General features: G+C 47.2%; 2 protein-coding genes across 9 annotated transcripts in view; both read left to right on the top strand.

Moving 5' to 3' along the window:
- The first annotated feature begins 113 nt into the window (after positions 1 to 113).
- sinhcafl (SIN3-HDAC complex associated factor, like) lies at positions 114 to 5,386 on the top strand. Its single transcript, XM_061703781.1, has 6 exons — positions 114 to 140; positions 1,048 to 1,216; positions 2,231 to 2,330; positions 2,462 to 2,576; positions 4,272 to 4,422; positions 5,074 to 5,386. The coding sequence occupies exons 2-6, from the start codon at positions 1,089 to 1,091 to the stop codon at positions 5,264 to 5,266; spliced, it is 687 nt and encodes a 228-aa protein (XP_061559765.1). The 5' UTR covers positions 114 to 140; positions 1,048 to 1,088; the 3' UTR covers positions 5,267 to 5,386.
- A 3,328-nt stretch (positions 5,387 to 8,714) lies between these two features.
- Positions 8,715 to 23,862, top strand: part of scube2 (signal peptide, CUB domain, EGF-like 2) — a 35,276-nt gene continuing 20,128 nt past the window's right edge. For 4 of the 8 annotated variants that reach the window (XM_061670943.1, XM_061670942.1, XM_061670938.1 and 1 more), the window contains exons 1-10: positions 8,848 to 9,031; positions 9,318 to 9,437; positions 10,711 to 10,836; positions 12,411 to 12,545; positions 14,601 to 14,726; positions 14,821 to 14,937; positions 17,997 to 18,086; positions 21,455 to 21,571; positions 22,374 to 22,496; positions 23,425 to 23,541. In XM_061670943.1, coding sequence (XP_061526927.1) covers positions 8,944 to 9,031; positions 9,318 to 9,437; positions 10,711 to 10,836; positions 12,411 to 12,545; positions 14,601 to 14,726; positions 14,821 to 14,937; positions 17,997 to 18,086; positions 21,455 to 21,571; positions 22,374 to 22,496; positions 23,425 to 23,541 — 1,159 coding nt within the window. In that variant the 5' untranslated portion in view covers positions 8,848 to 8,943. Of the gene's footprint in view, positions 9,032 to 9,317; positions 9,438 to 10,710; positions 10,837 to 12,410; positions 12,546 to 14,600; positions 14,727 to 14,820; positions 14,938 to 17,996; positions 18,087 to 21,454; positions 21,572 to 22,373; positions 22,497 to 23,424; positions 23,542 to 23,862 lie in introns of all 8 variants that reach the window. The other 4 variants (XM_061670941.1, XM_061670937.1, XM_061670939.1 and 1 more) reach the window with 4 other exon arrangements.

Below are 23,862 nucleotides of genomic sequence, written 5' to 3'. Positions count from 1 at the left end.
TGCGCTCGCGCGCTTCATTTGGGTTTTTTATGCAAATCAGATTTTAATAGCCAGCTGTATGCGGTCATAAAAATGCGCATGCGTAGTGCGTCACAAGAAGAAGGAAAAAAAAAACGGCCAAGATTCAAAGTTTTTCCTCGGTAAGTCTCTGTTTATTCCTCGTGCGCCGCAATGACATTGGTGAAATTGTGCAAATGTACTTCGAGTGAAATGAAAGTGGAACGTAGTTGAATGTCGACCGCGCGGTTGCGGCGTGTAGTCGCGCACAAAGAGAGCCGCCGGCCGACAATGGACGTGAACGGCAGCATGGCGCGTCGCTGTGCTGCGGGGAGCGGGCTAGCCAGCGTGCTAGCGGCTAACAACAATGAGCCCCGTTCGGCGCCGTAGCGGGCAAAAAGTTTGAATTTAACGGGAGCGAGCGTTCTCACGCCACGTTTCGCCTTTTTCGCCCAGCACGCGCGACTCGAGCGAATAGCTACAAAAAAGCCAAAGCAAAAGTTGTCCGTGTCACGACCAAGCGTTTGATGGCTTTCAACTGATCGCGGGTAGCCTTTTTTTGGTGTGTTTTTCTTGTTTTTTTGCTCGCTGCCGTCTTTCCACTCGGTCGTCGAATGACACCTACGGACTTGTATTCGTTTTTTTTTGGGATCGTATTCTCTTAAGTGTGTTGTCTGTCGACGACGTCGGTGTCACTTGGCGGGCGGGCGGGCGGGCGGGCGCCTCCCCGCACTTTGGCTTTTTAAACGAGTGCTTGTTTTCCTGCGAAGCCGTAGTTCGACATTACATGCTCGTGCGATGCGGCTTACCCGGTCTCGTCCAATTATTTGGGTACTGCTGTCTCACACGCTTTGGACTGTAATTTGAAAAACGAACCAATGAATAATTAAACAAAGCTTGTCTGATGTTTGATGTTTGATGTTTGCTGGGGACCGCCCCCCCCCCCTCCTGCACGATGCCGGAGCGCCTCTGCCAGCGTGTGCAGCACACATGCCGCCCTCGTGCTCGACTTTTGCGGTGCCGGACCTCATCTGTGTGCTTCTCGTCCAGGTTCTGTTAGCTGCGCGCTGAGCTCCAAAAGAAGGAAGACGATGTTTGGCTTTCACAAGTCAAAGATCTACCGGAGTAACGACGGCTGCTGCATTTGCAAGACCAAGTCGTCCAGCTCGCGTTTCACCGACAGCAGTCGATATGAAGACACGTTCCGGCTCTGTTTTGGGTAACATGTCACTCTCTGTCACTCGTCTAGGGCTTATTTGATTTGGTTAAGTTGTTTTTGCACGCTTTGACTCACTGTTTTTCTTTTTTCTTTTTTTTTTTTTTATTGTGTGGAAATCAGTCAGTCACTTAGTGCGTTTCAGTCGTTTGACTTTTTAGTAGCGTGTTTTTTTTTAAATTTTTGTTATATAAATTGCTGGTAACTGTTAGTCTTTATACTGTTTTAGGTTAATTGTTTTTATTTAACTGTGTAATTAGGGTGCAAACAATCAATGAATCGACAGCTACTTTGATAATTGAATTGTTTAGAGCCATAGTTTCTACTAAAAAAAAAAACAAAAAACAAAACCTCTGATTTCAGCCTCTCAACAGTAAATTTGTCTTAGATTTCTGCGCTCCTCCATGAAAAACAGACTGATTATCTTTGCGTTTCATCAAGACAGCCCATTTGCCAACATCTTTTTACTTGTATCAACAGTTTTCCCCGTTTTCATAAAAAAATAGAATACTGGATAGTATCTTACGGGAAAGAAGTCTGTTCGATCTATTACGAGAACAATGGGGGGGGGGACAACAACATATTATGAATAACTTGTAATTGATATAGCGGCCCAAAAAGTGTCCAGTGAGCCATGGCTATTTGTGCAGACTGCAAATAGCGAAAACAATATTCATATTTTTAACCCCCCCAAAATCTCGACTAATATATAGTAGCACTTTGCTTGAATCCGTACCAAAGAAGTAGCTCTAGCTGTGTGGTGAATACATCACTCCCTCTCATGTGATATTGCTTAATTGTTGTTTGTGTTATATATATATATATATATATATATATATATATTTAAAAAATGGAATCGTGGGTCAGAAATGGAGATAAGCATCAAATCTCAACTTCCGTATGTACTGGGAGAGCTGAGTATTTAAAAAAAAAAAAAAAAAAAAAAATTTTTTTTTTTAGATAGTACTTTATGTAAAAGGCTTAAGAATCACTGCTTTGACCTGTGCGCATGAATAGGCTGTCGGAGGACCGTGTCGGGGACATCTGCAATGCGTGCGTGTTGTTGGTCAAGAGGTGGAAGAAACTACCCAGCGGCTCCAAGAAGAACTGGAACCACGTAAGTCACGTTTGCCCTCTTCGCAGCGCAGGTGGGAACTAAATGACCCCCGCCTTGCACCTTATTTGAAATAACGTGTCGAGTTATCAGACGTTGACGTCGTCGTCGTGGTTTCTGCCGACCCGGCGCAGGTGGTGGACGCCAGGGCCGGTCCGGGCTTCAAGGTGACAAAACCCAAAAAGGTCAAGAACGGTGACGGCAAGAAGAAAAGCAAGCTGAAACGGCTTCACAAGTTAAAGAGGCAAAGTGAGTATCTCGTCAGCTGCAATCGGGGGAGAGAGAGAGAGAGAGAGAGAGACCGAGCGACCGAGCGTGCGCGAGAGGCCCGGTCTCAAAATTCAACACGGCCGGCGTTCGGAATGGGTAGGCCATCGGGGTCCGTACCCCCAGTAACTTAGCGCTTGACCAGGGTAAGAAACTGTACATAGAAGATTTAAGTCTATCGTCAGTTTGAAGAATTTGATTACCGTTTCATCAAAACAATGGCCGATACGTTTGCGTATGTACTGAACACACGATCGTAAATGATATTGCACCTTTGAAGAGTACAGTCAAATATGTACTGCGAGTGCAATGACGTAATCAATATAGACGGACAATGAATGAAAGGATGAGTGGCCTGCGAAATGCTCCGGGAAATGTTCGCCTTACACACTGCGGAGAAATAATGCGTTAAAAAACCAGTATGAAGGATGTTCTCGGCAGCGGAGCGGAATGTGTCTTTTGCAGAGGAGGTGCGGTCATGTTATAATTGCAGAAACGGTCAGTGCTGTACACGATGCAATCGAACAGCATGCAACCGTGCCACGTACTGTACATCGTTTGGAGCGGTTCACGAGTAATATTTATCAAATGACCAAAAAAAAGAAAATCTAACACGCCATACTCTCCGGCCGGCGATGTTGCTTATTAAATGTGCGCAGATCGCGACAGAAATGTTTTCCTCGTTGAAGTTGCCGTTAACAACGTTTGCTCTGATCAACCGATCAGAGGGCAGAAAAATGCTGAGGTCTTGAAAGCCAGCTCGCTGAAAGAAATCCTATTGGTAAAAAAAAAAAAAAACCGGTCTCATTGCTCATTTTTGTCACGGGCCGCGTTGTAGTTACGGTTTCCCTCAGAGTGCCGTCGTGACTGTGGAACCATTCGTTCCATCGTATCATGACGGATACAGTGGAACCTCGGTTTTTGTCATGCCCTGGTTATCGTATGATTCTGTTTTGACACTTTTATGTCCCTTTAAATTGCGTCCGTTTTTGTACAGCCGTTTGGTTTTTGTACAGTTTAAAATGGTCTCAACGCTAAATGCATCCACCTGCCCACGCCTCACATTCGTATTTAAAAAAAATCAATAAAAATGCTTGCCGTTTTCAACATGATTAAAAGTGATGACCGTTTGAAATTTTGGTCAAGAAGAACATGGAATAGACGCACATGATTTGCCTACACGGGCCACATGAAATGATACGGCGGGCCGGATCTGGGCCCCCGGGCCTTGAGTTTCCCACCTCTACCTTGGGCACATTACGCTGACACGGCAACACACAAAGGATAAAGTCTTGATTGGACAAAAAAAAAAAAATAATAATAATAATAATAATTCTAGCACGCAACCTACTGGAAGCGACGCAGCCGAGAGAAAAACGAAGAGGACGGGTCGGCGGGAATACTTTGCGTCGTACAATTGCACGAAACAAAAAGTCAAGTTGAGTTTGTAAATAGGGATGTCCAAGTCTCTATAATAATCTGCAGCCTTCACGAGTACCCGATACCTTGAAATACCCGCTATGTAAATGTAGTTCAGCGGCTCCGATTTGTGTTTGGGCCTTGCTAACCTAGCCTAGCCGCCGTTGAGAGTAAACGACCGACGTGTAGCGTGGCGTGGCGGTGCGTCGCGTCGCCTCTCTCCCCTTGACCGAATGTTTCGTTTTGGTTGGCGAGCAGACTCGGACGCTCACAGCACCACCTCCAGCGTGTCTCCCGCCCAGTCGCCCAGCTACAGCAACCCGTCGGACGACGGCTCCGACGTAGAGTCCAAACAAAGGCGTTCCTCGCCTTCCGCTTTCTCTTTCTTGGACCGCTCGTACTGGAAAAGGTAAGGATTTAGAAAATCTCCGGCGGGGGCCAGATCCGGCCCGACGCGTCATTTTTATGTGACCCGCGAAAGCAGATCTGCGTCGGATTCCGAGAGTCTCGCCGAAATCTCTACCGAAATTTCAAATTGTCCTAGGTAAAAAGGAATAATGAGCTTGACGTATTTGAAGCATGTTTTTGTCACTTGAAGTACATTTGTACTGGTTCTCCGATTCAAAGGATACCACAGAGTGCAAATGATGCTCTTCAAAATGGATGCCGAACCAGGTGGCGGCCAAGTCAACGGAAATAAGCAACGCTGTGATTAAAGTATCCCTTCAGTTTTCCTTTTTAGCGTGTGATATTCTCACAAAGCACTGTTGTTCTTTTTACTCTCTTTATTTCATCGGTAACGCGGCGTCCGGCAATTATGTGTCGACCCGCCAGGCTACGTTCTGCCCTTTCTTTCTTCGTCTTTTATCGACCGTTTGTTACGACGTAATGGCTTTAGCGGTTATCGGTACTCTTTATTAGCAAGTTCTCAAATCCGAGCTGTGCGTGTGTAAAGCGGTATCGGCGCCGAGCCGCTCACGATCCGAATGCCCCGCGATGAGGGTCACTGTGCAAAGTCTCGTGCGCTTTAGCGAGCAATGTCGTTTCTTGTCATTCGCAGGCAAAAGATTTGCTGCGGCATCGTGTGCAAGGGCCGCTTCGGGGAGGTGATCATCGATCCTCGGCTCTTTAAGCCCTGCTGCAATTCCAAAACGCAGAAGACGCTGGCGGCCTCGCAGGTCCCCTCGCTGCTTCCGGAAACACTCCCGCCGCAACTCCCGGAGGAACGAAACCTGGTGATGGCGCTTGTTTAACCTCGCGCGGGTTATCCGTGGCACTCATCTGGAATTTGTCTCCAGTGGCAGACTTCCTTTTTTCACCTTCTTTAGATCTGTTGGTTAGTTGTAATTGCCCCCCCCCCCCCGCCCCTCATATGGGTATTATTTTAACTTTTGTTTTGTTTTTTTTTTTTTTTTTTTTTTTTTTTTTTTAATAAATAGAAAAAATAAAACAAAAAATTGGGACCCGGGGGGGGGGGGGTCGTTAGCTGTATTTATAGGATGAGGAGAAAATATTTGCTAAGACTCATTTTGTTTATTTTTGGTTACCTAGGTGATTCTTGTTCTTGTTATTGTCACTTTCATTCATACATACATCAAGACTGTTCTATTTTTTCATGATGTGCATTTTGGAAAAAAAAAACCAAAAACACCAGCTACTTCTAATACCAGCTTTTTCTGTGGTTTGTTTTTGCCTCTGTGTTAGTTACTCCTCCACATGATGCTGTAAACGTTTATCCTGTCTGTTTCACATGTGACTTTTTAGTACCGAACCCACGAACGTGGCAGCTAGCGACAAGCAGGGATCCAAATTAGAACTTACTTTTTTTTGTCGAAGAAAGCAATTGTGATGTTTTTGACAGATGAAGCATATCACAATTTTTAGTTTTTTTTCGTGAGGGGCACATTGATCTGAATAGACGTGATTAGAAAATGCATGCAGTGTGTTTCTCTGCCTTTTGGGGCAGGGAACAAATTGTGTATTTATTTCCTTTGTACAGCTGCCAATGAAAGGACTTTTTTTTGTTTTTTGTTTTTTGTAAATACAGTTCCGGTCCACGCAAACATGTTCTGTTTACAAGAATGGCGAACCACTACCCGTGGTTTCGGTGTGAACCCGGGTTATCGTTCCTTTTCGACCGTTGTCCTAAAATGTCATTCAAAGCTCTCTCATTTTAATTTGATACAAAGTTCAGGGAACGTCAAGTGTAATCTGTTCGAAATGGCAGGCGTAGGTGACGGCATGCGCTTCGTCACTCCATCTGGCCAAAACTATGCAGACGTTTTGAATGTGCGGCTTTCTTGTCGCGCGCCCTCGGTCCCGATTTCCCCGAATCGACTGTCGTCGTCGGCATTCGTTGTTATTGTCCCAAATATGAGTAATGTTCACGATGCTCAGGTTGCGCTGTGATAGCCACGGCATACTGGCTCTGCTCCTATTTTTGTATTTTTGTAAACCGTCAGAACTGGGCTTGTTGCGGCAGGGTTATTTGATCTTGTTAAGGTTTTCATTGAAAGGAGAATGGCTGGCTCCTTTTTAAACTGCTTGATAAACCTTTTTTATTTTGGCAGGTGCATTTTTGAAAGTGAGATGTGCCTTAATTACATGACCTTGTCTTTTAATTTATATTTATTTATTGCAGAAATTGTTTTGTTTTTTTTTCTCCTGAGATAGCTGGTGTAGTGTTTTTCCAAATGTTTTTTGCGCACTTCCCCTGACCATGCAAGCTTGCAATGTTCCCTAGAGTTGTACTGTTGTTATAAGCTAAAATAAAGTAAAACGGTGTTGTTGAAGTGTTTGCCCTTACCGCTAGATGGCGCCAAATACCTATTATAATAACAGTCGCGCTACACCCGACACTTGGTTGCTAGTCGTTTTGGTGTACTGTATTGTAATTCAGTGTGTGTGTGTTAGTTTTCAGGCACACACAACCACCAATATACAAGCACTGGGCTTTAGGTGAAATTTCACGATGAAGCTACTATAAACTTGACAGATGAATTTAAATAAATCAGAAATTTCTGGCTCCCCCTAATGCCGGAATCCAGCATTACAGCAGAGCCTTCGTGGCTTCGATAGGACTTGGGCTAAATGCTCGTCCGGGCTCCTCCTCCGTCCGACCCCGCGTGCTTTCGCGATCGACCTGCGTGCCGTTCATACACGGCCCCGCCCGTTCGTAGGTAAAAGACGTCATTTCCGACACACCGTTTTAAAATGCCAGCAAGTGATTCAGTGCGGGAATGTATAGGATCGTCACTACATATAATAAAATGGGGTAAAGGAAATGGATGGAAATCTTGGAAAAATTTAGCAAGATGTGTCAGAAGCGGATAGGCTAAATCAGCATTCAGTCAGTCAGCTACCGTTCGTAGGTAAAATACATCATTTCCGCCACGCCATTTTAAAACGCCGCCAAGTGATTCAGCGCGGGAATGTATAGGGTAGTCATAAAATAATAAATATTGAAAAATATAGCAAGTTGTGTCAGAAGCTGATAGGCTAAATCAGCATTCTGTCATCTACTCTTGTAGTGGCTTGGGTGAAAATTGCTTTTTTTTTTTTTTTTTTTTTAAAAAACAAATAGTTGTGGATTATAGCTTTAATTTGACCATCTCTAATCTCCAATGCACATGTCCAACTCATCGATATTTCCGTACTTTTTGCACAGCTTGCTGTTCTCTAACAAGGATCTTAATGTCAAAATTCACAACGGGTGTTCCATCCATTTTCTGAGCCGCTTCTCCTCACGCGGGTCGCGGGCGTGCCGGAGCCTCTCCCAGGCTATCTTTGGGCGGGAGGCGGGGTACACCCGGAACTGGTCACCGGCCAATCGCAGGGCACATACAAACAAACAACCGCTCGCACTCACTTTCACACCTACGGGCAATTTAGAGTCGTCAATGAACCTAGCGCGCATGTTTCTGGGACGTGGGAGGAAACCGGAGTGCCCGGAGAAAAGCCACGCAGGCACGGGGAGGACATGCAAGCTCCAAATCATTTTCAAAAATGTGAATTTTGCTGTCCAGCTTGTCAGCAAAAAGTACTGAAACACTGAAAAGTTGAACAAGTCCAAACCTTTAGGAACTGCCAACGTAACTGCGCCCCCATCCCCTCTAAATTCGCTGGTTGTTCGTATCGGGGTTAAATTACTCTCACAGCTGGTTGCATACAATTTGCTGTCCCTTACATTTCTTATTAACATCACTTTTGAATTAGAATAATGCAACCAAATACCATCCAAGCAGTGTGCACATCCTATTTTGTAACACGTTTTTAAATGCTTTTTACTTGAGGTTTTGGATTGTGACTGCTTGAAGCTTCCGGTTGACTGATAAAACTGTGTTGCTTAGCAACCACGTTGTTAGGTCAGCGTTTTTTGCCATATTTACGTTTGGCCCTAAATGAGCAAAGAGCTAGTTAGCAGCGGAAAACCGTGGATTTAGTCGCACTAAATGTTTGCGTTTCTTGTTTCGTATTTTATTATTGCTGATTTTACAAAGCAACACTAGACGTTTACGGAGCTTTAAAAAAAAAAAAAACCCAATCCAAATCCCGTCAAGTGAAACAACGTACACGTGGAACATTCGGTTAATTATTTCACACGAAAGGCGTATTCGCTGATCTGAGCAGGAACGCTTTTATTTTGTACGCGACGACTTCCGGTAGAGCGCGCGCAGCTCCGTGTCACTTGACGCTGCCTTTCTCGCTCTCCTCTCGTTGCCGGGGACGCGCACACGCGCACGCCCTCATTCTCGCCCCCTCGGGCACGCACACGCACACGCACATTGACTATCGCTCACTCCTTTCTCTTTTCAAAAGGCCCTTGTGCGGCAGATTGACAGGCGAGAATGAAAATGAGGCGGACGCTCGCTCGCGACTCCAGTGCGTCCGCGTCCTTTTGAGCAGACCTCCAAACTTGGATCGAATCGCCATGGGAGCTATTTGGGCTGCAAGGGACTTTTGTTTGTTTTTGCTCTTGTTAAATAGTCGCCAAAGCGCTGCGCTTCCAGAGATTCGAGGTGGGACTATGGCGTGCGCGCGCGCGCGCGTGTGTGTGTGTGTGCGCGCGCGCGTTTGAGACGGTTGCTTTACGCACGCTTTCAAGAGCGCGCTCTCGTTCGTCCCTCTTTGCCTAATTTCCACGTTGACTTGATGATTGTGACGCTAAATGTATATCTCGCGTGGCCATGCAGTATTTTCTTCCATGCGTGTGTTTTTTTTTTTTGAACTTGATGACTTTTTGTGTTAAATTGGTTGGCCACGCTCGATGAAATCCATGTTGACTGTGCTGTACGGTGTTCCAAGCAGACCCATGCGCAGAGGGCAGTGATGGCTGTCACATAGATGCGATTTGCCAGACGACCCCGCTCTCATACAAGTGCGCGTGCAAAGCGGGCTTTAAAGGAGACGGAAAACACTGCGAAGGTAACGTGTGCACATAGCATCATATACATAAACATCAACATATACACATTTATGTCAGGGACATCATTCAGGATTTACACAACTGAAACGCTCTCACAGCAGAGTAGTCGTGTTGTGTGCGAGCGTCGGTAGGTGTGTGTGTGTGTGTGTGTGTGTGTGTGCGCGGCAGCGTGAGTGCTTATCATCGGCGTATGTGAGCGGAAAAATAAGAATCATCCAAATTCACTCGTGCGTGTGTAAAAGCATTTCTGCATTGTGCATGGCAGCAGCTCAGTTGTGTGTATGAAAGCATCAGTAGTTTGTGTGAGAGGCTTTCAGAAGTGTGTGTCTAGGAGCAAAACAAATCAAAGAAATGTCAGTCGTGTGTTAGCGTTTCAGTTAAACGGGCGAATGCTTTTCAGAGTTTTTCAGTATTGTGACATAGACGAGAGCTCCAGCGATGTGGCTGAAAACATCGCGGCTAAGACCATTTCTGTAGCGTATATGAGCCAAGTTGTCTCAGTTGTTTGTGTCGAAGCGTTTTTATTGTGTGGAAGCGAATGTTACAGTCATGTGTATGGAAGTGTTCTCGTAGTACAGTAGATGACGCCGTTTCAGTAGTGCCCGTGAGAGCATTTCAATCGAAAGATCATTTCCATTGTGTGAGTGAGAGCATTACAGTAGTGTGCGTGAGAGCATTAAAGTCGTGCGTGTGAAAGTGTTTCAGTAGTGTGCGTGAGAGCGTTATGTGAGAGCATTTCAATCGAAAGATCATTTCCATTGTGTGAGTGAGAGCATTACAGTAGTGTGCGTGAGAGCATTAAAGTCGTGCGTGTGAAAGTGTTTCAGTAGTGCGCGTGAGAGCGTTATGTGAGAGCATTTCAATCGAAAGATCATTTCCATTGTGTGAGTGAGAGCATTACAGTAGTGTGCGTGAGAGCATTACAGTCGTGCGTGTGAAAGTGTTTCAGTAGTGCGCGTGAGAGCGTTATGTGAGAGCATTTCAATCGAAAGATCATTTCCATTGTGTGAGTGAGAGCATTACAGTAGTGAGCGTGAGAGCATTACAGTCGTGCGTGTGAAAGTGTTTCAGTAGCGGAGTGCGTACGCGCATGTGTCGGTAGTGCGCATGAGAGCGTTTCACTTGTGTTGACGTTTCAGGAGTGTGCGTGCGAGAGGCAACGGTGAACGGCGTCCCTGCCGGGCCCCTCTTAGCGTAGCATGATTAGCACACTCGAAATGAGCTGCTGTTGCTCAACCTGTCGCCGTGATTGACGCGCCGTTTACTCGTCAGACATCGACGAATGCGACCTGGAGTACAATGGCGGCTGTGTACACGAATGCAACAATATACCAGGAAATTACCGCTGCACTTGCTACGACGGCTTCAATTTGGCCCACGACGGTCACGACTGTTTAGGTAAGATCGGCCGCGGGGGATTTGGATGGCGCGCGTCACATTTGTGTTGGCTCCGTGCGAACTTTCTCACACCGACTCGGGAGTTCTTTTCTTGCTTTCGAACTCGCACACAGGGAGAAAATGTAACCTAATACAAATAGTTTTGGTTTTGTTCATGCGCTGTCTCAAAAGCCGGATAAATATTTATGTCTGAAATGAAATGAGCAAGGGGCGGGGGGGCAACGAGCAAGCTGTATTTACGGTAAGTTTGGGGCAATCAACAAAACCATGATGTGATGGATTCGCATTTGCTGATTGATTGGGGCGTTCAAACGGTTTCTACCAAGGGCTGCAAACGGAACAATCGGAAAAAGGCAAGGGACGCTTTGACTTTTCCCCCCCCCCACCTTTCATTGATTTAACAATCCATCAGTGGAGCTCACAAAATGCAATGTATATGCAAAAATACAAATCACAAATACAAAACGTTAAGGCTTCTGCTAGAAATAAACATTCAAATGTCAGGAAAAGCCAACTAGAACATCTGAACTTTATGTGGGGTTAACCAAAGGCCCTTCAAGGGGCAGCGGGTGTGTGCTGACTCCCATTCGACACGAGTTTGAATGCGATTGGTTGATTCTGAACGCACGCCAGTTATAAGAGGGTGTGCACACTTGTGCAACCACATTCTTTCAGTTGTGTCTTTTAGAAAGTGGAACTAAATAACACCACAGAGAAGCCTGTTAACAACGCTGCCAAATTTGAATGATTTAAAAAAGATAAAACGAGGCTAAAAAAATAACGCCGTTCTCTCCACTCTCAAACGTCGTGGGCGGGTCCGCTGAATGCGCTGAAACCACGGCCCGCTCAACCGTCAATCGAATACCACTTCAGCGACCGCATTTAGTCTAGCATCTTTCTCATGGCCACACACAAAACCGTTTGAGCCGTCAAAATATATCTGCTCACAGCCTCCGGTGGCTGCAATATATCCCAAAAGGTCGTCGCGGGGCTTTTCCACGCTGCGACAACAAGGCGCTCTAAGCGGCCACGCCAGCGCGAAGCCCTCTCCGCACGCCGGATGTCCAGTCGGACTTTTTTGTAATTCTTTTCCCGCCTCCTCAGTCTCGCGTCAGTCTCTGCGTGACCTGCACACACTCGCAGCTGACAACGAGGCGCTCTAAAGCGGCCGCGCCGGTCCAAAGCCCCAGTCCACGCTGGCTGTCATGTCTGACTTCCCCCCCCTTATTGCTTCTCTTACCTTTCTCTGCGTGAGGTGCGGACACTCACAGCCGACAACGAGGCGCTCTAAAACGGCCGCGCCAGCGGACTGCATTTCTGGTGTAGCTAGCTAGCTAACTGCACATATCAATTGCACAGGATAACAACTGATGCGAACGAAGTTCTTCTGAAGCGGGAGCGCGGCGACTCGGACTTTTTATATCCATGTATACGCAGGGCCTTGTCAAATGTTCATTTTGGTACGTATGTGCCCCCGAAAAACAGACAGCGGGCTGAAAATGGCCCCCGGGTCGTGGTTTGTACACCGCTTTTCTCCCAAACTCCCGCGGATGTCTCCGGCGTTTTGCTTTCAGATGTGGACGAATGCAAGTTCAACAACGGTGGCTGCCAGCACACTTGTGTCAACACCATGGGCAGCTACGAGTGCCGCTGCAAGGACGGCTTCTTCCTCAGCGACAACCAGCACACGTGCATCCACCGCTCCGTCGGTGAGTGCGCAACACGCAGTTGCAACGTTTACGCCATCGCGCTCACGAGTTCGCTCGCTGTCCTCACGCGTTAGAGAATTCAGCGCATTAGTAGAACGACTGTCTTACAAGTAACGTTTTTTTCAACGACCGCCTTTCACTACTGTGTGACATTTCCTCACACTAGTACGAAAACTGTTACTAGTGAGGCGCGCACTTGGTGACAGCTGGAGGTTACTAGTACTACTGGTGAAGTGCTAGATGGTAATTAGTAGAATTTTATAATGTGCCTAGTAGGGATGGGCGAGTACCGATCCGAATCAGAATCATCAGAATCTGAATCGTTATTTGCCAAGTGCGTCTCGTTAAGTCCTCTTCGCCACTAGTTGGCGCTACACTGCGGCGGTTTGACACAATGGCGAATCATCGTGTGTTTCAAAAGTACTATTGGTTATCGGGACTCGGTTGCGGTTTCGGTACTTAAGAGTCAATAGTAGAACAAAAACTAACTGTCACCTAGAGCACAGTTTTGCCTCACGAGTAACATGTAGCAAGTCGCGCTAGTCGTGGAATAAAGCGATACGAGTGAAACAGAGTCATTCCACGAGCGCGCGGAATTCATTTATTCGATATCGAGGATATCCTGTGAAGCTTTGTGCCGTACTAGAAAGCCAAAAGCGGAACTCAGAGTTGAAAAAGTGCCACGAGGAAGACACAGTTGTCTCACGAGTGAGCACAAAGAGCGTCCGAGCACATGTAGCTTTCGCCGCTCGTCAACGGATATCAAACGGCTTGTCGGACGCTCAAAACCCCTGTCAGCGTGCAAACGAGTATGCTCGTCCATCCATCCGTCCGTCCGTCTCCTGTGCCGCTTATCCTCACGAGGGTCGCTCGCGCGTAACAAACTGGAGACTTTTCGGGGGCGCGAAAAGTCTCCAGTTTGGAGGAGGCCCGACAGCGTCAAGCTGGCTTCCGTCTCCTTCGAATCTTTGGAGATACGAGCCTTTTTTGGTTGTCGTTGCTTTGACTTGCGAGCGCCGCACGGTAGCAGTGAACTCAACTCAACACACGTTACAGTAAGCAGCATAGAACAGAAAGAATATTGAAAACAACCGCGTAGCTTAGCCTTTCAGTCCACTGGCCTAATGCTAATACTAATTAACATCTGTGCTTTAACCCTTTAATCATTTGATTGAACACAAATCCTGCAGCAACATGTAGACAGACAATATAACAGTACTCATAGTCATATATTCTTTATCCTCTGCGTAGAGCAACTAATATTAGTGCCATACGGATGAGCTGAGAGAGGAGTTTGAACGTCTCAATGGCGCGTTTGAATTATGAATCCCGCTTCGAGGCAGGTCACGCCTTGCTGCGATATGATTGGCTGCTGCATCCGGGCAGCACCGCCTCGAACTGCAACTGAAGTGGGATTCCCGTGGCCGAGGCGGGAACGCCGGAAGGAGCGGCATTCAATTGATGCAGCGTGACAAAAACAGTCGAATACTTCCTCATTCTATTTCATTATGTCATGAATGTGTGTTTTGATACAAGTTCAATATTATGGACTGCTATTTTTCCTCTTTAAAATAAGGTGGTCGTCTTTCATAAACGAACTAAATACGTAAAAATAAACCGAGAATTTTTTCAAATAAATGTTTTCTTTTCCCCCCCCCCGGTGAAAGCGTTTACTGGCGGGTTATCGCTGTTTACTGAAGAATGTTTGGAGGTTTTAAGAACAAAAAATGCAATTACAATGGACGTCATTTATCTGGTCCGCTCCCTATTCCGCATTACAACAATTTCCGCACGGATTAAATGCATTTCCATTCATTCCAACGGGAAAAGATGATTTGAGATGCACGGGTTTTGCGTCGCGAGCATAATAACGAAACAAATCAAACTCGTCTCCGGTTTATTTAGCCCAAAATAACACAGCGGTTCATGTTTTCTATTGTCCCAAAAGCGTGAGAGCAATCGGCCCCCGCGCAAATCTCTCAGTACGAGCGTCTTTTGTGTGGAGCCGCTCGCTCACTGTAGGAGAGCCTCATTGTCTTTCTCTCTGCATCCCAGAGGGCCTCAGCTGTATGAATAAAGAGCACGGCTGCGCCCACATCTGCAAAGAGGCGCCCAAAGGGGGCGTGGCCTGCGAGTGTCGCCCAGGGTTCGAGCTGGCGCGCGACCAGAGAGGCTGCATCCGTACGTGTGTGACGCGTTCCCTCCGCCGACGCACCGGACGGCTCGAAAATCGCTGACCGCGCGGCTCACGGTTGCGTGTTGTTGACCCCCTTAGTGACGTGTAACCATGGCAACGGGGGGTGCCAGCACACCTGCGAGGACACGGATAGCGGCCCCGTATGCAAGTGTCACGTCAGGTACGCCCTGCAGCCTGACAGGAGGTCATGTGTCGGTAAGTCTTTCGGTCCGTCTCGTATGTCTCACGCACGCCTCTCGATGCCGTCACAATCGTAGAACCCGTCGACACTGCGCAAAAGCGCAATATAGCAGCACGCCAACGTGCCACGTACGTCGCCTGGAGCACTTCCAAATGAATATTCAGCGAATGAAAACGACCAAATACAGCGGAACCTTGGTTTTCCTTCCGAAACTTCTGACTAAAGCCAAATCCGATGAAAACCAAAGCACCGTTTCCCATAGGAACTCACGGAAAGCCAAGGAATGTTTTAGACACCCAAACATGAACCCCCCCCCCCCCCCCCAAGAAAATGCATTTTATAGAGAATAACTGTAGTTCACATACAGAAAACAATGTGTCATAAATGCATATGACCAACGAAATGGCTCGATGAAGCAAAGTTATTGATGTAGCGCATTTCATACACAAGGTAACTCAATGTGCTTTACGTGAAACAAAGAAAAAACAGCTTATAAACATTTAAAACAAAGAGGAGAGAGTGCAAGAAATAGCATTTAAAAGTGGAAATGGGCGAGAAAGCATGGAAAAAAGGACGAGCTTTGAACGTGGACTTGGAAACACGCACACTCGGGGCTCGCGTCCCTCCCGTTGGCAACTTGCTCCATTTGTGTGCAGCGAATAGCCAAACGTTCGCTTCGGACTTTGCTTTTGCGCTCCGCCATTTGACCCCCGGTCCGTCGCTCTCAGAGCCCTGCCGGCTTTGTCTTCCACGAACATCCATCCGACGGCACTCGTCCCTTTATTTGACCTTAACCTCGGATACTAACTGTGACCACGTTACCTTCTCCTCGCATCCTCTATCGGTAAGAAAGTCTAAACAATGAAGTACGTCGTTCAGTCCGTAAGCCGTCGACAGCGCAAAAGCTTCGCCCGAGGAAGCGCTGCGATCGCCGCGACGCGTTCTGCCAATCGCTCTGACAGAGGACGGAAAACGTGTTGACGTCGCTGTGGCCCAGCGAGGATGTCTTTGAAATATGATTGGTTCAAGAAACAGTCCGTCCGGTTGAAGCGAGTTACGATATCGAAACAGCCTGAGCGTTTGATTCGATATCGAGGAGATATGAACGAGATCCGGGATGTCCGATAAATGCTCACGTGTAAGGTGGTACGAGTAGGATAAAAGTGGCACGAGTGGTGGCAAAAGCCTCACTAGTAATAGCACGAGTGAGCTGAATTATCTCGCTGCCGAGGAAAAAACGGACATTAATTGTTGAATTGTTTTTCTCCTGGTACGTTATCGAGCGGCTACAGCATACGACCACTCGACCAGAGTCATTGGTCAGCAGTTTCAAATGAAAAAGCATCAGAAATAGAATTGCGACACAATTCCCAAAAGACGAACGACTCCTCTCAAGCAGAAGTTGAAGCCATAGAAAGCACGCAGACCTCCTTGCGGGTCCGTCGCTGTCCATTCGTGCCATGCGGACTACGCGGACGCAAATGTGCAGAGTTTCATTGGATACGGCGTGCAGTACTTCTCCAAAGATACCAAATATGTCAAGATGAATTTTGGGTGAAGGTGTATGAAGTTCGACAAAAGGCATCCGGAATATTTCCATTTGGTGGAACGGCGCAGCTATAAAAACAGACGTTGTGAGCGGGGCTAAGGATCTTTTCCACCTCAAACCTGCACAGCGGAGAAGGAACAGCGCGAAAGCGCTTGTTAAAAGAGTTTTTCAGTGGGTTTTGTCATATTTCCTGTCAAAATAGAACGAAAACCCGACCGCAAGTGGACGAGGGCGCGGGCCGGGGGCCGGCTTATTTTCAAACTTTATTTCTTTAGTCGAGCGCAGCTTATTTGGACGAATGAATGAAAACACAGTAGTGAAGGATCGGGCTCGGGCCGCAGATATCCGCGTATGTGCGTGCGAGGGCCGAGCACGCCGCATCTGCGCATCTTTCTTTCCAGATCGGCGTTCTCGGCGCGCGCGCACGGCCGAAAAGCGCGAGTGCAAACACGCCGCGCGACGAGCACCGACGCCGCTGTTATTCTGGACGACAGAATACGTTCCCGGAAAAACTACTCTTGGCTTCCGAGATCCAAGCAGAAGAACAAAAACATACACGAAACAAATGACCCCGCCCGAAGCATACCGCAGATGAGCCGCTGACAACTACAAAGGGCTCACGCCATTTGTTTTTGTTTTGAAGTGAAGTGCAGCTAGGAATAGAGAAAAGGCAGCTCTTTCACTTTAATATTGGTAATAATCGAGCTTTAGTTTTCAGCCATTATTATACTCAGAACATTTTCCTGATATCTGCATGTTAGTATAAATGAATGTTATTGTTCATATTTCATGAAATATTGATAGCTTTGACAGATGTTTGGACTTGGACCGCAGTTGCACGATTTTTAATTCCAATAAGTATGAAATATGAGATATTCTACTATTCTAGTGAGGATAGAGCGGTACAGAAAATGGACGGATGGATATAATATACGCACGAATAATGATTAAATGAATACATGTCGGAAAATGGCGTCGTCGTCGCGGCGGTGGTCCGATGACGACGACGCGAACACAACGGGGCAGCGCGGCCCGAGATAAGGTGGAAGGAATTACGAACAGTTCCGAATAGCGGCCGGTGTTAGCGCAAAACCTTCAGGCTTCTGTTTGAAAGCAAAAAAAAACAAAAGCAAAAAAAAAAGCAAACAAACAGGGAAAGCCTACTAGAGCAGCTAAGCTCGATTTGGGGTTCATCGGAGGCCCTTTAAATGGTGGCAGGTGTGTGGTCCCCAGTTATAAGAAGGTGTGCGCACTTGTGCAACCGCATTATTTGATCCTACGAAAATGGAGTCGTACGGATGATACGGTGGAAAATGTTTCGATAGGATCCATCTCGGTCTCATTTCCGAACATCACAAAAAGCTGGGCTTCGAAGAGGGCCGTGTGGACTTTTTATAGCCGCGATACACGTCGGCGGCGCGAGCGGCACGGCCGTCGGTCCTCATCGTGACTTGCTTTGTTGTGCCCGAGCAGTAATGTGTGAATAGTGACTCTGTGCTCTAAGCTCGAAGCTTTGTGTCGCAGAGCGAGACGAGGGCGCCGCCGAACCATCGGACCGCGACGCCACGCCCTTCGCCGAGGTGGACAAACGGGTCAAGCGGAGGCTTCTGATGGGTAATATGGCGGTCTGAACGTCAGTCTGTCGGCTTGTGTGACGGCACGCGGAGCTGCCGGGAAGTGCCGGGCGTCGGAGAGGCGGAATGTCAAGTAAAGCGGCGCATTCCTCAGCCTTTTGAGCAAACTGTGAAATGACCGCGCGCACTCGCAGTCTCGCCCGCTGCTTCTCCCTTGAAAAAGAGGCGCTTGTGACAGTGTGGCACATTTCACGTTTTCCTTCCATTCGGGGAGGCCGGCGGCGTGTGAGAGCCTCGTCCCCGCGCTTTGGATTCCGCGCGTTTTCAGGTCACTCCCGACACGCTAGTCATAAAGCCTCGCTAAACGCGTGCCCGCCGACGCGCGATCTCTTTCAAGTTCAGAAGCGAGCCGCGTTTAATCCCGCCGGCACGGAGGCTAATGTCAATTCAACACTTAACTCGGAGCTTTCAGTCGCAGGTCACGTCACGCCACTTATGGTTTCCCTGAGCGAAAGCATCCAAATGCATCAACGCCTCGTTATAATATGACGTATACACAATCAAATCCACGCGCAAATGGTTTACAAATCACAAGTCAAGGAATTCTTTCCCCCCCCCCCCATATTGTTTTCTAATATTGTTTATTTTACAAAGACAATTTGCCGATTTGGAAGAAATGTGAAGTCGACGCACATAATTTGCTTGAGTTAGCCACGTGAAAAGATGCGGCAGGCGGGATCCGGTCCCCGCGGGGGCCTCGAGTTTGCGCTCGCTCCTATTAGGATTTGGAGCGACCCGACTCACGGGTTCGTCGAGATACGAGCCGCCGTCCTTCTGCCGATTTGTTTTGCTTTGGCTCGCGAGTGAAAATTTGGAGATGCGAGCGGCGTTCGGTGGCAGTGAACTCAACTCGGCTCGGCAGTTTGGCGCGGAGTGACCGATTCTTCTTCTTCTTCTTCTTCAAGCCGTGAATTGCCACACACGCTTTGCGTATTTCAAACAATTTTCCCTCGAAGTCCGCTGGCTAAATGTCAACACATAATGGGAACTGCCATAGATGGGCTAACGATTAGCATCTGCGCGACAGTTTTTACAATTCCATTCTTTTTTTCCATAGCCCCGAATCACAACAGCCGTCGCGTCGGGGCACGTTACACACGGAGCAGGTCCAAGACCCCACTTGTCACTCATTAACAGACCGACTGAAGCGCACGTGAGCAAGCGCTGGGGCGACCGAGGCGACCGAGGAAACCTCGAGCGGACCCGAGACTGAGTGTGGGGTTGCCGTCTGCCTCGACCGGTTGGGTTACAGAGTAGAAAATGACAGACAGAGCGTAAGAGAGCTCGACGTACTTTTTAGGAAGAAAATCTCGGTCTTGTTCTGATGAACCCGTAGGCCCACTCTGCTACTGTATAGCGGTGGTACTCGGAGAGCTAAGTATTGGTATCGTATCGGGGTACTTGGTGTGAAAAGACTGCGAACGGTGCACTGGACACTTCATTAGGTACGCTTGCACCATCGATAGGTAACGCGCACTTCTGATTGGCGCCGGCATTGGAAACATTGTTGTGAGTGAAGCTCCGCATTCGATCATCCCGACAAAACCGAACCGCAAACACAATAATAAACGTACGGCGAAAGAAATACCCCGCTGACACTGCGAGTCGAGCCTGAACATAATGACACATTCATCAACTTCATTTTCATGTTGATTATCACCAAGTTGAGAACGATTCTGGTACATCCTATTCCGGAATCCTGAACCTTTTGGAGGACGCCTGGCATGTGACATTTGTAGTTGTCTTCGTACAGGCAGATTTCTTTTGCAACACCGTCGCCGACTGGATCTCCCCGTACGACGCAGGCGTGCCTAATGTTGTGTCCGCGGCGTGTGTGGGCCTGACCGTATTGCGTTCTGTCTGCGCGAGGGCAACTCGGAGCGGTTCCAAAGATCGTCGCCGATGTGTAACGGGAACTCTTTGGTCTCGGTGTCGTTCAACCACAACCGCAGCGTTGTGGAAAGCCGTCTGAGCGTTTCTGCCATCCGGCTGAAGGTCCCTGGACTACGAGGCTCGTTGTCCTTACCAGTAAGACATTTCAGTCCACCCGTAGAATGACTAGGGCACACAAGTAGAATGATTGTGTCTCACTAGTAACCTTTTTTGTTTTTACTTAATGCCAATCTTCACCGACTAGCACTTCGGTGCCAAACTCAAGGCCCGGGGGCCAAATCTGGCCCGCCAAGTCATTTTATGTGGCCCGCGAAAGCAAATCAGCTGTGTCAACCCCCATGATTCTTGATCAAATTCTCATACGGAATAAATAATATCGTTGAGACACTGCAAGCATTTTCCGAACGATGTCATAAATACTATTGTTGAGATATTGCGATCGTTTTCGGAACAACAGTTGAACAAACTATTATCCTTGACTTCAGATTTCAAAACTAGGTATCCATCAATTTGTTGTGTTAATATTATGATGTGAGCCAACATTTATATCATTTCACATTCAACAACCCTCTGAGGGAAACCGTGACGACGACGCGGCGTGACCCGCGACAAAACTGAGTTTGACACACCTGTACGAGTACAACCTGAAGATGAATAGCAAGAATCGAATCGAATCAAATCAATTATTCATTATAATTCACACGCAGCTTAAGGGCAATTCATCCGGTTCTGCGTGTGGTGTGTGAGTTGAATTTCCACTTGAGCTACCTGAATAAGTCTTGCATAACAAATACAAAAAAAAAAAAATAATAATAATAAAATTGCATGTACTCCAATGCTCTTTGTCCTCACTAGTACGACAACTTTGGCATACGAGTAGGACAACTACATGTTATTAGTGAGGCAAAAGTGTGCAGTAGTTGATCACTGCGGACTACTCGTACTACTAGTGACATTATAAAATTCTACACGTTCACATCCAGCGCGTCACGAGTACTACTAGTAGTCAACTGGTGTACGGTTTTTCCTCACTATTAACATGCAGTGGTCCCACTAGAATGCAGAAAGTTATCTTTCTAGTGTGTAGAAATACAAACGTGAAAGGCAGTCGTGAAAAAAGACACAATCTGGACCTGAATTGTCTTACTGCTGAGAAAATGAATGTACTAGTATACGGATAGCAAAGAGTTTGGCAAAAATGCTCAAACGGTTTACCAAACACTGCTGCCTTTCGACTGTGTTCAATAGGAAAGAACCGAAAAAAACGGAGAAAGTAAGTCAAAATGAAAAAAAGATCTCCGTCATATCATCCAATAATGTTTGCAATAATATCATATAAAGTGCAATAAAACACACGCGCACACGTGCAGTAGTGGCTTGCATGCTCACATCTTTTGAAAATGTTGTGTTTTTTTGCGCATTTCATTTTTCCATTTGTCTGCTCGCATCGCGCAGAGACCTGCGCGGTCAACAACGGGGGCTGCGACTGCACCTGCAAAGACACGTCGACGGGCGTGCGCTGCAGCTGCCCCGTCGGCTTCACGCTGCAGCCGGACGCCAAAACGTGCAAAGGTGCGTCTGCCGCTCGTCCGCTCAGATCATTCGCAAAGCGGCCGCACGCTCGCACGGAACGCCGTTGAAGCAAGAATTCCATTTCTAGCTTAAGGTCTTGTACTAGTATGCTGTTTGTTTTCACAAGTGAGACTATTTGGCGGGCTCGTAGAATGCCTGCGTCTTCTGAATCGTGTTCTTTCCACTATCGTATGACATTTCTGCACACGAGTAGACAACCTTGGCATACTAGGAGGACAAGTTCATGTTACCAGTGAGACAAAACTCTGCACTAGTTGACTTCTGCGCACTACAAGTATTACTAGTGAAGCGTTAGCTATTTAACGACCTATTTAACTCGTCAAATTTTAGAATGTCACTCGGAATAATCGAAAGAATAATCGATTCTAAAACTATTCACTCGTGGCAGCCCTAAATGTCACTAGTAGTACTAGTAGCAAACATATGTCAACTAGTGTACAGTTTAGCCTCACGACTAACATAGTTGTATTACTAGCATGCCGCAGTTGTGACGACAAAGAGCATCGCAGTGCACGGACCTCAAGATAGAGATCAAGGATAACAAATGAATTCTCAAACAGCTTTCGCGAGGCCGTCGGAGCGTTCAGTCGATTGCCGATATCCGCTGTAACCTTGTAATAGTGGCCGAAAAAGCGCCACTCGTAGTGGAAAAAAACATTTCTAGTAAGACACAGTCGTTGTATTAGTGCACTGACTTGTCTTACTAGTGAGGACAACTAGCGTCCAAGTACACGTGGGATTGGAAATGCTCAAACGGCTTCCCGCACGCTCTGGTCGGCAGACATCGACGAGTGCGAGCTTGAAAACGGCGGCTGCGACCACTTCTGCAGGAACACCATCGGCAGCTTTGAGTGCAACTGCAGGAAAGGCTTCAAGCTGCTGACCGACGAGCGCTCGTGTCAAGGTACAGTCGGCATTAAAACACCAGATCAAAGCAAGAAAGGTACAACCTACATGTGGGGGAAAAAATATCACGACTGTTTGACCTCTCCCTGCAAAAGAGTTGACAACCACACAGTAATCACTTCACTTAAACTCGAAATCCATCACAGGACTCCAATGTGTGGAATTTTGTTTGCGTGTGTGTGCAAAAAGACATTCGCTACACGACGGTTACGTAGAACATGTAATCATGCGACGGGCGAAATTATTGGCTGAATTTTCCGATTTCACTTTGCATGATGACAACCACCTTTTTTATTTCATCTGTCTGCAAGCGAATTCTGCGCTTTGTCGTGTCGGGAAAGTCACCTGACCCAAACCTCCCCGTATTGGTCAGACTATTGTAATAGTAATATGTTATGTGTATTATGTGTTGGATGCCCCTTAAAAATAACATTCTGCAAGAAAACAATGAGCGCCCCATCAATAACAATACATATTCATGAATAATATTGACAATATTCCCTCCGTGTGCTCACTGTAACTAACTGTCAAGTCAAGTTTCCTTGCATAGCCCTCAATCCCAAAAAGGTCTCAAAACATCCCCAAATCTAAAATGCTGCATTGTAATCTGAGATGACCGAATGTTTTGCTTTAGATTGATTTTGACGGAGAAACACTTGGTTGTGCATTCCGCGCGATGTTAAAGTAATCAAACCTTCTCCACCTCTGCAAGCGTGCGACGTGTAACGTAAATATGGGAGCGATAGCGTCGTCAGTCGAACGCGGCTTTCTTCTCGCTTGTAATTAGCGCGAAAGCCAGCGCGGCCTTCCCCCGATGTTGTTGTGCATGTGGATCAAATGCACCTGTCTTGTCTGCGCGCGTGGGGAAATCCCTCCTCACGAACAGTCGCCTGCTTTCATGTCACCCGATTGTGTTTTGATTACAGATATAGACGAGTGCTTCTTTGAGCGCACGTGTGATCACACGTGCGTCAACTCCCCCGGTAGCTTTCAGTGTCTGTGCAACAAAGGCTACACCATGTACGGACTGGCCCACTGCGGAGGTGAGCGAAGGCACACGAACGCACACAATCGCTCGCACGATGTTTGCGCTGTAACATTGACACGTGACCTCCATTTGACCTAGTGACATTTTTTGAAGGCGCCCGTCCGACTGTTCGCTGTTTCAGTATTACGGGATGTCACCGTACACTTCCTTTCCGCTCGGACAGACGTAAGGCCGTCGGCGCTCGGCAGTTGAGGATTTGCAGTTTTTCTAAGCGTGTCATCCTGTCGCCCGCGGCTCGCACGTTGACATCGGAGCAGCGTTGGCCCGGGAAGAAGTTCTTTTTGTCCCCGGCAGCAGTTCAGCGCCACTTTGAGAA

This window comes from Phycodurus eques, chromosome 2 (assembly GCF_024500275.1).
Source record: "Phycodurus eques isolate BA_2022a chromosome 2, UOR_Pequ_1.1, whole genome shotgun sequence".
NCBI lineage: Eukaryota > Metazoa > Chordata > Actinopteri > Syngnathiformes > Syngnathidae > Phycodurus > Phycodurus eques.
This window is presented reverse-complemented; position numbering and strand designations above follow the sequence as displayed.